Raw genomic sequence first — 12,500 nt, 5'->3', positions numbered from 1 at the left:
GAGAGAGTGCGTGTGTGTCTGTGTGGTTGTGTGTATGTGAGTGTGTGTGTGTGTGTGCGTGTGTGAGTGTGTGTCTGTGAGTGTGTCTCTGTGTGTGTGTGTGAGTGCGTGTCTGTGTGTGTGTCTGAATGGGTGTGTGTGTGTGTGTGTGCGCATGTGTGTGTCTGTGTGTGTCTGTCTCTGAGTGTGTGAGTGAGTGCGTGTCTGTGAGTGTGTGTGTGTGTGTGTGAGTGCGTGTCTGAGTGGGTGTGTCTGTGTGTGTGTCTGTCTCTTAGTGTGTGTGTGTGTGTATGTCTAAGTGTGTGTCTGTGTGTGTGTGTGTGTGTGTGTGTGTGTGCCTGGTAAACCCTACATCCCCACAGAGGCAGTGCGATAGGAAAAAATTTTCGTGAAAATCATTTTCATGTAAACAAAAATGCATGCAAACTCAATATATCGCATCACACACACACACACACGTCTCGGTCATGTCCCGATAAGTCGCTGCACTGATCCTCTCTTCTTCTGCAGCGCGGCGAGTGTGGAAGAACTATCTGCCGGCCGTCAACGCTGTGGTCTTCCTCGTAGACTGTGCCGATCACGAGCGGCTCGCCGAATCCAAGGTGGAGCTCGACGTAAGTCTCCGCGACGCGGTTACCATAGTTTTATATTTTTACTTTAAAGGGTTAGTTCCCCCAGAACTGTAAACTCTGTCAGTAATGACTCTCCCTCATGTTGTTCCCCGTCAGACTCTCGTTCATCTTCAGAAACACAGATGAAGATATTAGTGATTAAATCTGAGAGTGTCTCACTCCTCCATCGGCTTCTGTTGTAATTGAAACTTGCGCGGCCAGAAAGTTAGTGAAGACGATGTTTACAATAGTCCGAGTGACGACAGCGGCTCAACCTTAAGATTATCAAGTGACGAGAATAGTCACTCTCCAAATGAGGCGCTCTCCAAAACAAGCCTTGTGGTCCAGAGGTGGAAAGTAACGGATTACATTTACTCGCGTTACTGTAATTGAGTAGTTTTTTTGTGTACTTCTACTTTTTTAAGTAGTTTTTAAAATCTGTAATTTTACTTTTACTTAAGTACGTTTTGTTTGAAGTATTGTAATTCGCTCCATTTTTAAATCATATCCGTTACTGAGTAAAAAATAAATAAAATAATAATTTACAAGGGGAAAAAAAAATCGCGCTCCGGAAACTACTACATTGATTGAAGGGCGGGAGAACCGTCTATGGCGAGAACAAACGCGCAAAAAAGGTGATGCAGGCCCAGCTAAAAGTGAAACGCTGTCGAATTCTTATGAAGCGAACCATATGGGCAGTATGTGAATACTTTAGATGTAGGAAAAACGCGTGGTTGTCCTCGAGGATAGATATCCAATTTGCAAAAAATGTGGACGCAATGTGGCTGCAAAAGGAGGAAACATAGAACACCATCCATCTGTGCAGATAAAGGTAGGCCTATGTCCCGTTTGCAGAGTGAATCCCCGAATTCAAAATCCAAATGAAAATTCAATTTACATAACGCAGGTTCCACGTAAAACACGCAATGATGTAGGCTATATGAATAAATTGAAAGTAGAGCTGTGCAATAAATCGCGACATGGTCTCTGAATATTAAAGCGCAAAAAGACTGCTATGTAAATATGCTTGTTCTGCGTGCCTCTGTGTGAATGAGCTGCGTCGCGTCTGTAGCCTACTACATACTCAAGTATGCCTGATGCTCATTGTGTTTTCAGCGTCTCACAAACAATATGAGGACATGAAATAGGCTACATGAACATTTAGAGAGCTGCTCTGAGAGAACGCCTAATGAGCATTTTCATCATTTTATTTGAGAAAAAACATTGTCAAATACACTCTAAAACAGGTCTTCACTAGAACCCGTCAAAATAAAAGTTTAGTGTTACTAGGAGAAATTATGATAGAACATACTTCTCAAAATAATAACAACAATAATTTGAATTTAAAAAAATGTAACATTATTTAAGGAATATCTTTTTTTGGGTCCATGGTTTAATTTAATAAATCTGTTCGGCAGAACTTTCCCAAAAAATAAAAGGATAAAGTTTACATTTATTTGTATTAAATCATAAAAAGAAACATTCATTTTCTGAATAAAATACATTTCATAGGATTATTCTTAAACATTTTAATATATTATTGATGTTAAAAATAGTTAATCTAATGGTCATTGGTCAGTTATTGAATTTAGTTAATTAGACATGTTTTATTGAAATTTTAATAAACAAAACAAACAAATAATTTTAAGTTTGTTATAATAAAAGCATTTGTTAAACCAAAAAACTGTTTTCATTCATTTAACTGTCATTTTTTTAACTGATGATAATAATAATAACAATAATTTAATGATACCGTTTATTTATTTATTAATTGATTAAAGGGGTAGTTCACCCAAAAATTAAAATTAGCCCATGATTTATTCATCCTCAAGTCATCCTAGGTGTATGTGAAATTCTTCTTTCAAACAAATATCGGAGTTATATTAACAAATATCCTGCAGTGAATGGCCGTTTCTGTTTTAAAGTCCATAAAAGTGCATCTATCCATCATTAAAGTGCTCCTCACGGCTCCGGGGGGTTAATAAAGACCTTCTGAACCAGAGCGATGAATTTGTGTTAGAAAAATATCCATATTTAAAACTTTACAAAGTAAAATAACTAGGTTCCAGCCACACGAACATACAGATTCCACTTAAAGGGCACCTATTATGCAAAATTCACTTTTACATGATGTTTGAACATAATTGTGTGTTGGACTTAACTTACATCTTGTGAAAAGGGGCATAATAGGTGCCCTTTAAGTCTAAAGCGCAATTTATGCGAGGAATGCGACGTACTGCTGATATTTACGCTATGCCATGACGCACTACGCTACTTCGACGTCATAAATTGCGTAAGTTGTGCTATAGACGCAAGTAGACTGCGTTTGGCCGGAAGCTAGAATTTTACTTTGTAACGTTAAATATGGATTTTTTTTCCTTAAACTCATTGCTTTGCTTTAGAAGGCCTTTATTAACCCCGTATGGAGCACTTTTATGGTGAATAGAGGCACTTTAATGGACTTTTTAAATATAACTCTGAAAGAAGAATGTCATATACACCTAGGATGACTTGAGGGTCAATAAATCATGGGCTTATTTTCATTTTTGGGTGAACTATCCCTTTAACAGTAATATTTTCGGAGACATTGCCATACTGTGCAAATCTCATACCGTTACAACCCTACACGGGAGAGCCCCCCACCCCACCCCACCCCCGCTGTTAAAAAAGTAACTAAGTAACTTTTACTCTGAGTAAATTTTAAATGAGCTACTTTTTACTTTTACTTGAGTCGATTTTTAGACCGGTACTTTTACTTGTACTTAAGTAAAATTTCATTGAAGTAGTAGTACTTTTACTTGAGTACAATATTTTATTACTCTTTCCACCTGAGTGTTTAATAAGCGAGTTCGAGGTGAATCTGTGTGTGTGTGTGTGTGCGTGTGTGTGTGTGTGTGTGTGTTCAGGCTCTGCTGTCGGACGAGACGATCTCCAGCGTGCCGGTTCTGGTGTTGGGTAATAAGATCGACCGGCCCGAGGCCGTGAGTGAGATGAGACTACGAGAGGTGTTCACTCTGGAAGGACAGACCACTGGCAAGGTCAGTGCCACACAATTCAATTCTTAAAACCCAAGACTCAATCTCTGCCAGATCCTTCAGAGATATTGAAGAAGCTTCTCTCTCTTCTCCCCAAAACTGCCCTCAATAATATTCCAGTCATGTGATTGAACTGACCAGGGCAGATGATGAAGCTCAAACTACACAATATGTGACCCAGGACCCAGTGTTGTTTTTGGCAGCCCTTTTAGTCTTAGTCTTAGTCTTATGGACAAAAATGCTTTTTAGTTTTAGTCACATTTTAGTCACTTGTAAACTTGATAGTTTTAGTCAAGTTTTAGTCGACGAAAACGCAAAAAGGTTTTAGTCAAGTTTTAGTAAAAAAAAAAAAGTAGTAGTCTTTAACAAATTAATTTAGGTTAAAAAGTATTGGAAATGGGCTTAGGTTTGACAGGTTACGCGCTGTGCGTAGGGAATCAAGAGCTGAGGGAGCGGAGCACCAAAAAAAATTGCCTAATGAAAAATCAATAATTATAATGCCGATATTATTTCAGTATAGAAATGCAGACGTTCCGGGAGTCTCCCGCATATTGATAGCGGCTCACTGATGCCTGCAAATTAGTTCAAATCTCCCGGAATCTAGAGCGAGCGCGCCCGCGAGACAGAGACTGTGCTCCAAACTGCGTAGCGCGTGCACGGGAGAGAGGGAGAGAGAGCAAGAGACCGCGCGCGCTCTGATGGATTATACCAGAGAATGTCTAATAAGGGGAGAAGGTTCACTCTCGCTACACTTCCGGCTTCTGACTGGTTGCAGTTCCACTCTGATTCCATATGAGGGCGCTCACAGGACGAGTGCAGAATGAATGGAGGTCTATGGAGCTATACCCCTCAAAATCCACTTTTCTCAGGATATCATTTTTTGTCTAGTAATTTGAATGTTGTATTCGAAAGGAGATGCAAAGAAATTGCACATTGCTGGGTGTTAGATTTTTTAGAGTCACTTATTTGCTTTAAAAAGTATTTCAAAATGTCAATGACGTCATACACATCGTACGACCAGAGATGCTGCTTTACGGCAATCCTTCAGTCACTGTGGTGCTTTCGCGCTCTGCACTTTCTTTTCTCTCGAGGCATCGCCAGCACAGCTGACACAGGTAAACACACGTGCTAGAAGAGTTTCTGCTAGAATACATTTTGTTCCCGCTTCGGATGCCATGATGCCATCAAGCGGTATCTCTGGTCGTAACCAGTCTTTCACTGACCAATCAGCGTTCATTAGCAGAATGCTAGCGTGTTATGGGCAACAACAACTCAACCTGTAAGAAATCGAAAGAACATAAGTACTCGTTAATTAAATTTTCGACCTATAACCCATGTTGAACTTGCCAAACCTACAATCAAATCTGAGATTTCTCAACAGCAATCGGCTGAAAGGGACAAATTTAGCCGTCTAGCTCCATAGACTCCCATTAATTTTGCACTCGGGGGCGATCGCCCCCAGTGGAACTCTGGTGGAACTACAACCAAAAATTCGGTACAATAGGACTTAATAGGGAGTGAACAGGCTCTCCGTAGACGGGCTCTGATTATACTGAAAGTATGTCCATAAATCATCTCGTCGTTTCCGACCACCAAGCCCGTTTATTGGCGTCGCCGCCATGGTCCTTCAAAGATGTGTAGCGAGTGACTAGCCACAGGTGTGTTGTTGTTGTTGTGTGGAATCTGGTGCTCGGCAGCCGGGTGGTGGGCGTACCCAAAACAAGGATTAGGAAGCGCCATTGCTGATACTTTTTTAGCTCAACAGACAGATTTCACGCAAAATAGGCAGAAATTACATGCATTGTGAACGTCAGACTTATAATCATTTTCGTTCCATCTCGTCAACGAAAACTCGAAAACGTCTCGTCATGTTTTAGTCACTTTAGAGCCATTTTTAGCTAGTCATCGTAACGTTATCGTCATCGTTGACGAAAACAACATTGCACAAAACCAGTCACATTTTTTGACATTGAGATGTATACATCATCTGAAAGCTGTATAAATAAGCTTTCCATTGATGTGTGGTTTGTTATGATAGGACAATATTTGGTCGAGATACAACTATTGAAAATCTGGAATCTGATGCAAAAAAAATTTAACATTGAGAAAATCTCCTTTAAAGTTGTGCATTTATGTTCACGATTGTGCTGCATTCACTCACAAAAATACATGTTTTATATATTTACGGTAGGACATTTGGACAATTTTACACAATTCTGACTTTATAACAATTCTGACTATATATCACACAATTGCGACTTTATAAAACAATTCTGACTTTATAACACACAATTGCGAATTTTTATCACACAATTGACCCTTCGCAGGGAGTTTGATTGACAGGTGATCTGACCAATCATACTTCGCCATTCCCCATTTTGTCCGCCAAAGCCGTCAGGAGAGTTAGTAGATTAACATGTGAGGATTTGAGCTTGAGAAGCGGAGTGTACTGACGTCTTTCCGCGGTTAAAACAACATTCCTTCTGATGTTCTGATTTATTTGATGCTATAAATGAACTAGAAGGAAGAGATGATCGGTTCACGAGCGGCTTTAACTGAGCGATCTGACACACACATTAAAGAGCCACAAAACGCTATTTATTGTTTAAATTTCTTTTAAAAAATGACCAAATTTGAAAGGTGAGACTATTGTTTAATATCAAAAGTAAGCTGGTCAGTGTCTCTCTGCTCCGTGATGTGTTTTTCACTGCGTGAGAACATGGTGTGTGTGAGAGCGGCGTAGCTTGTCGGACATAGCGACAGTAACTAAGGGGGGGCGGGGCTTTGCGAACGGTCAATTCTGACTTTATAACACAATTCTGACACAAATAACACAAGTCAGAATTATGACACAAAAAGTCGCAATTATCTTTTTTATTTTCTGTTCTGTGGTGGAAACAAGCTTCCACGTGTGTGTGTGTGTGTGTGTAGCCTGACATGTAGCGTGTTGTGTTAGCAGGGCAGCGTGTCGCTGAAGGACCTGAACGCGCGGCCGCTGGAGGTGTTCATGTGCAGCGTGCTGAAGAAGCAGGGCTACGGGGAAGGCTTCCGGTGGCTCTCGCAGTACATCGACTGACCTCAGACCAGCTCCTCCGTGATCGGCAGCAATAACAGATGTTTGACTCGTTTTAGTGGATATTACTGATCGGTTTCGTCGTTTTAGTCTCAATTCTGCATGTTAAAGGTGGAGGGTGTCATTTCTGCACAGATTGCGACTTACACACTGCAGCTTTAACCGCAGGAGCACGCGCTGTCACTGTATTAAAGGCCTGGATGCAAAGTGGAATCAAGCCATTGGTTTTTAAACAATGATGAAAGTACAAGTACATGTGTGATATTTCAGTTCCTGCTGCTTCTTGTTCAGTCTCTAAACTTTGAGTCGCACTGTTATACCGAGTGTTGTTGTATTATTTAGCACCCTTTTTCATCTATAGATGTTATAACAATGATAAAAAGCTGATCTGATCAGTGGTTTTGAGGTGTACAGTATATTGTAATATATTCTCCTGTACAGTGTTTGTGTAGATAATGTTCATATCAAATGCTGTCGGTGTTTATTGATCATCAGATGAAGGTCTGATATGAGAACGCCTATGGCAGAGACACATGATCATTTTTTTGCAAATTTGTAAATATTGTATAATGGAGTATATGTGTTTTTATTGTCCATAGCCTTGACTTGAGTGTACAGCAATCCATCCTAACAGACTGTAAACATCTATAAACTATTAATATTTTGAAGAATGTTTCTGCTGTTGTCATTCAATATCTTGATTTTCAGTTGAAGATTGTTAGTAAATCTATTCACACAGTATCTTTAGTAGAAAACAAATCTGTAATTTACTCACCCTCATGTTGTCCAAACCTGTATGATTTACTTTCTGAAACATGAGCAAGATGATATTTTCAATACAATGAAAATTACCAGGGCTGTCGCGCTCCAGCAAGGACCATGAAAGTACAAATTAAAATACATAATCAACCATCCAATATATAAAGAAAATCATATAAACAAGTGTTAAAATATTTCCAAACAAAGTGGGGGGGGGGGGAAATACGGAACCAGAATGCAATTAAAGCTAGAATATGAAAATAAATGTAAGAATTTAGTGTGTTAATCGCTTATTTTTAGCCAATATGTGCTTGTATCTAAACTTTTTTTTTAAACGAGACCTTCCCAGACTCGCTAGGTCGTCTATGAAAGCATGTAGACAGATTTTTACGTGAAGGACTCGGGACGTTTTTACCGGGAAAATCAAACGGATGTGACGTTTACGCGCGCTCTAAAGAACGACATGACACATTTAAACGAAACAAATGCTTAAAACAATGTTCAGGATAATGCCATAAGAGCCGTGTGTACTGTAATGTCAAAGAAAGGGGTTTAATTAAAACAATAGTCTCACAGTCAGGTCTATATAGTCTCAAGTATCGGCTACTTTTATAACTAAACTATCATAACAGTGTAATTTGAATTACTTCATCTGTCTACAAACATATTAGATGCTTTCTGAACTGATGTTTTCTCACAGTTTGTTTGTAATTGAGAGGAAAGAGCCGCACATATTCACATAACCGTCGCTATCACAGTTCGTTAACAGATATCAACGTAAAGGTATTTATTTCTATTTACTTCTAAGGGAAGAAAGAAAAAGCACTTCACCATGAGTATATGGGGTCTTGAATCACGTCCAGTCTGTGTGTGTGTGTGTGTGTGTGTGTGTGTGTTGCGTTCACGAGCACGAGCAGGAAGTGCTGCTGCAGTTTCACTGAACGGCCACCGGTGGCGCTAATAACAAGGGTTTCTCAATTCTACATATAGACCTTTAGGTTATAAACCTTAGTCACAGGAGACAAACCTGTAAATCCTGGATTTTCTACATGTAGCCTATGATAAAAAGCAGTTCATATAACTCATGCACACCAACAAATTAAATTTTGAAAGCTAGATTTCAGTAAACTTGCATTTTTGGCAAAACAATTCATATTCATATTCAAGCTTTCAACGTGTTACTGTGAGGATATTTTCTGTAACATCAGCAGTGTTAAGTTCTATTGCAAAACACCAGGAGGCAGCAGTGAGCTCCAGATCTTACAGATTATCCACACACAGACAGTGTCAAATCTATTAACACATCTGGTGAAAATGCAGACTGAAGCCGCATCGTGACACTTCAGAATAAAGAGTGTATGTTCAGTCACATTGGCTGTGTGTTAATAAAACAGCTGTGTACTGGTTAAAGCCGTAGTGCAGTATCTGCATGCTTTAAATGAACACTTGCACTGCAATATGCTGATATCTTCTGGTCTCTGTAAAGCAGGTCATGAGGGCGATTCCCAGGGAATGCATGAATCAAACACGTCCAATATTTCAATGCATGATTAAATTAAAAATGCAATGCAATGCCAGTTGCTTTGGATAAAAGTGCATGAACGTAAATACACACTACTCTTTATAGTCCAGCTTTATAGCATGTTTATCCTGCAAATTACTCTATGCATTGAATATCTGCTACATTGCATGGAATATACAGTATCCCACAATGCACTGTGCATCTGCAATCCCATGCTGCATAGTATTTTAATGCATTAATGAGCATAAATGATGTGATTCTCACATATTCCCATGACACAAGCTCTTGGATGTTAACCTGACGCGGGATAACGCAGAAACACGGTCATGGCTTTCAGTGACTTTGAGAATGCTGGATATTAATTCAGTTCAACGCTGCCAGATATTGATTTCCAGAGGCTTCGTCGAGCTCAGTCAATGAACGAGCTGCACCGTGAGATACTTCTCCTCTGGAGCTTCAGATGTCTGGCTACATCAAATATGTCTTTCACACACACACACACACACACACACACACACACACACACACAGTTGATTATGTATCAGAGAGACGTTTCAATTATTTACAACATTTTATTTGACAGATTCAGAGGAGCCGACGTCAGCCATAGAGCCACGATCTCAACATTAGACATCACGGGTTTACTCTTATTGCACAGAGAGAGAGAGCCAATAAAAGAGCTTTTTGTTTTTGTGAATATCATGCAATATGAAAAATAAAGCGATTCAAACATTTACAGCATTTCTTTTTTAACCGCATTCAAGTCTAAATAAACAGAAGCCAGTGTCAATCACACACACGCTTTGAGTTGTACATTGAGGAAACCGGAGTCAGTTCTGATTCAGAGAAACAAGTGTGAAACCGTCAATATTGCAGCTGTCAATCATAATAAATCACAGTCCTGTTTAAAGAATTCTGATACTGAGTTTATGGAAAGTTTGTGTACATACATTCTTTTGCAATATGAAGCAAAAATAGTCAAAAAATGTATGCATTTGCAAAATATGATTCACATTAACAAAAAAAAAAACGTTATTATTGTACAAACCTTCAAACAATACTTGTGTATTTATGAATTAGGTTTTGCATTTTGTGCATTTGCAAATTACATTTTGTAAATATGAATTAGGTTATGAGTTCACATTTTCAGAGAATTAATTTCGAGACTATTTTATCTGCTCTATATCTGATGACATTACAGGTGAAACTGGAAAAATTAGAATATGGTGCAAAAGGTTTTCATAAGCTATAATCCATAATCATCAAAATTATAACTAATAAAGGCTTGAAATATCTCACTTTGCATGTAACGAGTCTATATAATATATTAGTTTCACCTTTTAAGTTGAATTACTGAAATAAATGAACTTTTGCACCATATTCTCATTTTTCCAGTTTCTCCTGTAATTGAAACGTCAGAAACTCAATGTTTACACACAGCTCTCTGTCTGAGCCTTAATTTAGAGAATAATGTGTTATAAATGCATCGAATGCGTGCACACACACACACACACAGATGAACTTCTGTACACAGAGTGTTGAACTTGATCTCCAGAGGTTTATAAACCATGAGGAACAAGTTCTTTTGCATAAATCACCTCAAATAAATAATAATAATAATAATAATACCCTGTTATGATGATGCGTCTGTGGACGTCAACACACGAAGTTCAAGTGCAAGTTTGAGTCTTGCTTCTGAATGAGGATGTCAGCGTTAAAGAGGTCCTATTACGCCTTTTACATTTCTGAACTTCCCATCAGTGTGTAATGTTGATGTGTGATCATGAGAAAGCTCCAGTTCTTCTCTATATCAGTGTCAGTGTTTCTGAACTCCTGAAACGCCTCCATTGTAGTCTCGAGTTTCTTCCGGGAACACGTCACAATATGCCTCATTATAATAATTAATGCGCAGAATAAAGGGGCGGGGCCTGGTTGAGTTAGTTAGTAGTGTGTTAAACTGGCGGTTATGGTAAAGAGCGGGACATTTCCCAAACACACTCGAAGCGCTCGACCAATCACAACACACTGCTCCAGCCGACCAATCAGAGCACAGTGTGCTTTTCAGAAGGAGGGGCTTCATAGAGACAGGAAGTAAACAGAGCGTTACTGACAGACTGGGAAGAGAGGAGCCGCAACAATGGAGAATATGAGGAACATAATCAACATTCAAACAGAAAACCTGTTCTAGACTCTGTAGAAGTGTGTAATACGGCCTCTTTACACCAGTGACACACACTAGTTGTGAAATCAATGACATGAAAATACAAACTTAGATGTTGGTTGAATGTTTCAGGAAGTGTAAAACAGGTTTGTCAGTGCGCCGGACGCCACACGTTTCTTCTGATCACATGATCGGTGTTTACCAAATGTATCCGCCATCATCACTCTCTCCCGGCTCTTCCTCCTCTTCCTCTTCCTCTTCTCCGTTCTCATCCGTGTCTTTCTCCTCCTCGTCCTCCCAGCCGACGCCACTGCTGAAGTCTCCAGAGCTGAGCAGCTCGTCTACAGCGCACACACACACACACACACACACACACACACACACACACACACACACACACACACACACACACACACACACACACACACATACAGTCACTGAACGGTCCACGTAACAGGAAGGCCTGTAAGTGATAGACCTGCTGTCACTCACCGCAGTCTGGGTTTCCATGGATACGTGACCCGGTGACCTCTGACCCCTGAGGGTCGACGCACCAGCACTCATCTCGGCTTCGGTCGCACTGAAGCTTCCGGTAGTAGCCGTCCTCATCGCAACTGGGGATGTACATGCCTACACACACACACACACACACACGTGCGCGCACGCACACACACACACACACGCAGACAGACAGACACACACACACACACACACCTGTTGAACTATAAGTACAGACAAACACACTTGAACAGATGCAGAGGTGTGTGTGTGTGTGTGTGTGTGTGTGTGTGTGTGTGTCTGTCTGTCTGTCTGTCTGTCTGCGTGCGTGTGTGTGCGTGCGTGCGTGCGTGCGTGTGTGTGTGTGTGTGTGTGTTCACCTGGTTTCCTCTTAGACGCCTCCTGTATCTGGATCCTCTCGATTTCAGCCAAACATGGAGGTTCTGGGAAAAACAGGCGAAATTATAAAGAAGATCGCCAACCAATGACACAACAGAATTGTTTACTATTTTTTTTCAGCAGTTGTCCACTCTTAAATGTTTTTTTTTTTGCACGTTAACTCATAATTGTGATTCCTGCTTTAAATGAATCTAAATGAGAAGGAGTGAAGGAGGACTCACTCTCTCTCCAGAAGCACAGACACCACTCAGCCGTGGAAACCTGCCCGTCCCGGTACGAGTCGCACGAGTTGAAGAACGGCCGGATACACACTTCATACTTCTCCAGGTTGATGGCGGCCAGCTCGGACTGATCCAGGAACAGGTCATTACTGGAGTCCAGCTTGGAGAACATCCAGCCGATGGAGTCCTTACAGCCGGCCACCAGACCCCGCTCGAACACT

General features: G+C 40.3%; 2 protein-coding genes and 1 long non-coding RNA gene across 5 annotated transcripts in view; 1 reads left to right on the top strand and 2 right to left on the bottom strand.

Moving 5' to 3' along the window:
• The window catches only part of LOC306989408, a 19,801-nt gene extending 12,250 nt beyond the window's left edge, over positions 1-7,551 (bottom strand). The window contains exon 1 of the long non-coding RNA XR_013795630.1: positions 7,495-7,551. This is a non-coding gene — a long non-coding RNA (uncharacterized lncRNA). The remainder of the gene's footprint in view (positions 1-7,494) is intronic.
• The window catches only part of sar1aa (secretion associated, Ras related GTPase 1Aa), a 14,695-nt gene extending 7,054 nt beyond the window's left edge, over positions 1-7,641 (top strand). Inside the window, exons 5-7 of one of the 3 annotated variants that reach the window (XM_079595108.1) lie at positions 511-614; positions 3,518-3,649; positions 6,606-7,641. In XM_079595108.1, the coding sequence (XP_079451234.1) occupies positions 511-614; positions 3,518-3,649; positions 6,606-6,722 (353 nt within the window). In that variant the 3' untranslated portion in view covers positions 6,723-7,641. Of the gene's footprint in view, positions 1-510; positions 615-3,517; positions 3,650-6,602 lie in introns of all 3 variants that reach the window. The other 2 variants (XM_079595106.1, XM_079595107.1) reach the window with 2 other exon arrangements.
• A 3,584-nt stretch (positions 7,642-11,225) lies between these two features.
• LOC306989401 (testican-2) overlaps positions 11,226-12,500 on the bottom strand; it is a 67,208-nt gene continuing 65,933 nt past the window's right edge. Inside the window, exons 10-13 of the mRNA XM_079595098.1 lie at positions 12,280-12,498; positions 12,040-12,102; positions 11,654-11,791; positions 11,226-11,502 (exon numbers count right to left, since the gene is read on the bottom strand). Of these exons, the coding sequence (XP_079451224.1) occupies positions 11,360-11,502; positions 11,654-11,791; positions 12,040-12,102; positions 12,280-12,498 (563 nt within the window). The 3' untranslated portion in view covers positions 11,226-11,359. The remainder of the gene's footprint in view (positions 11,503-11,653; positions 11,792-12,039; positions 12,103-12,279; positions 12,499-12,500) is intronic.

Source organism: Phoxinus phoxinus (assembly GCF_949152265.1).
Source record: "Phoxinus phoxinus genome assembly, chromosome: 21".
Taxonomy (NCBI): domain Eukaryota; kingdom Metazoa; phylum Chordata; class Actinopteri; order Cypriniformes; family Leuciscidae; genus Phoxinus; species Phoxinus phoxinus.
Note: the sequence above shows the minus strand (reverse complement) of the source record. Positions and strands in the feature narration are given on the sequence as shown.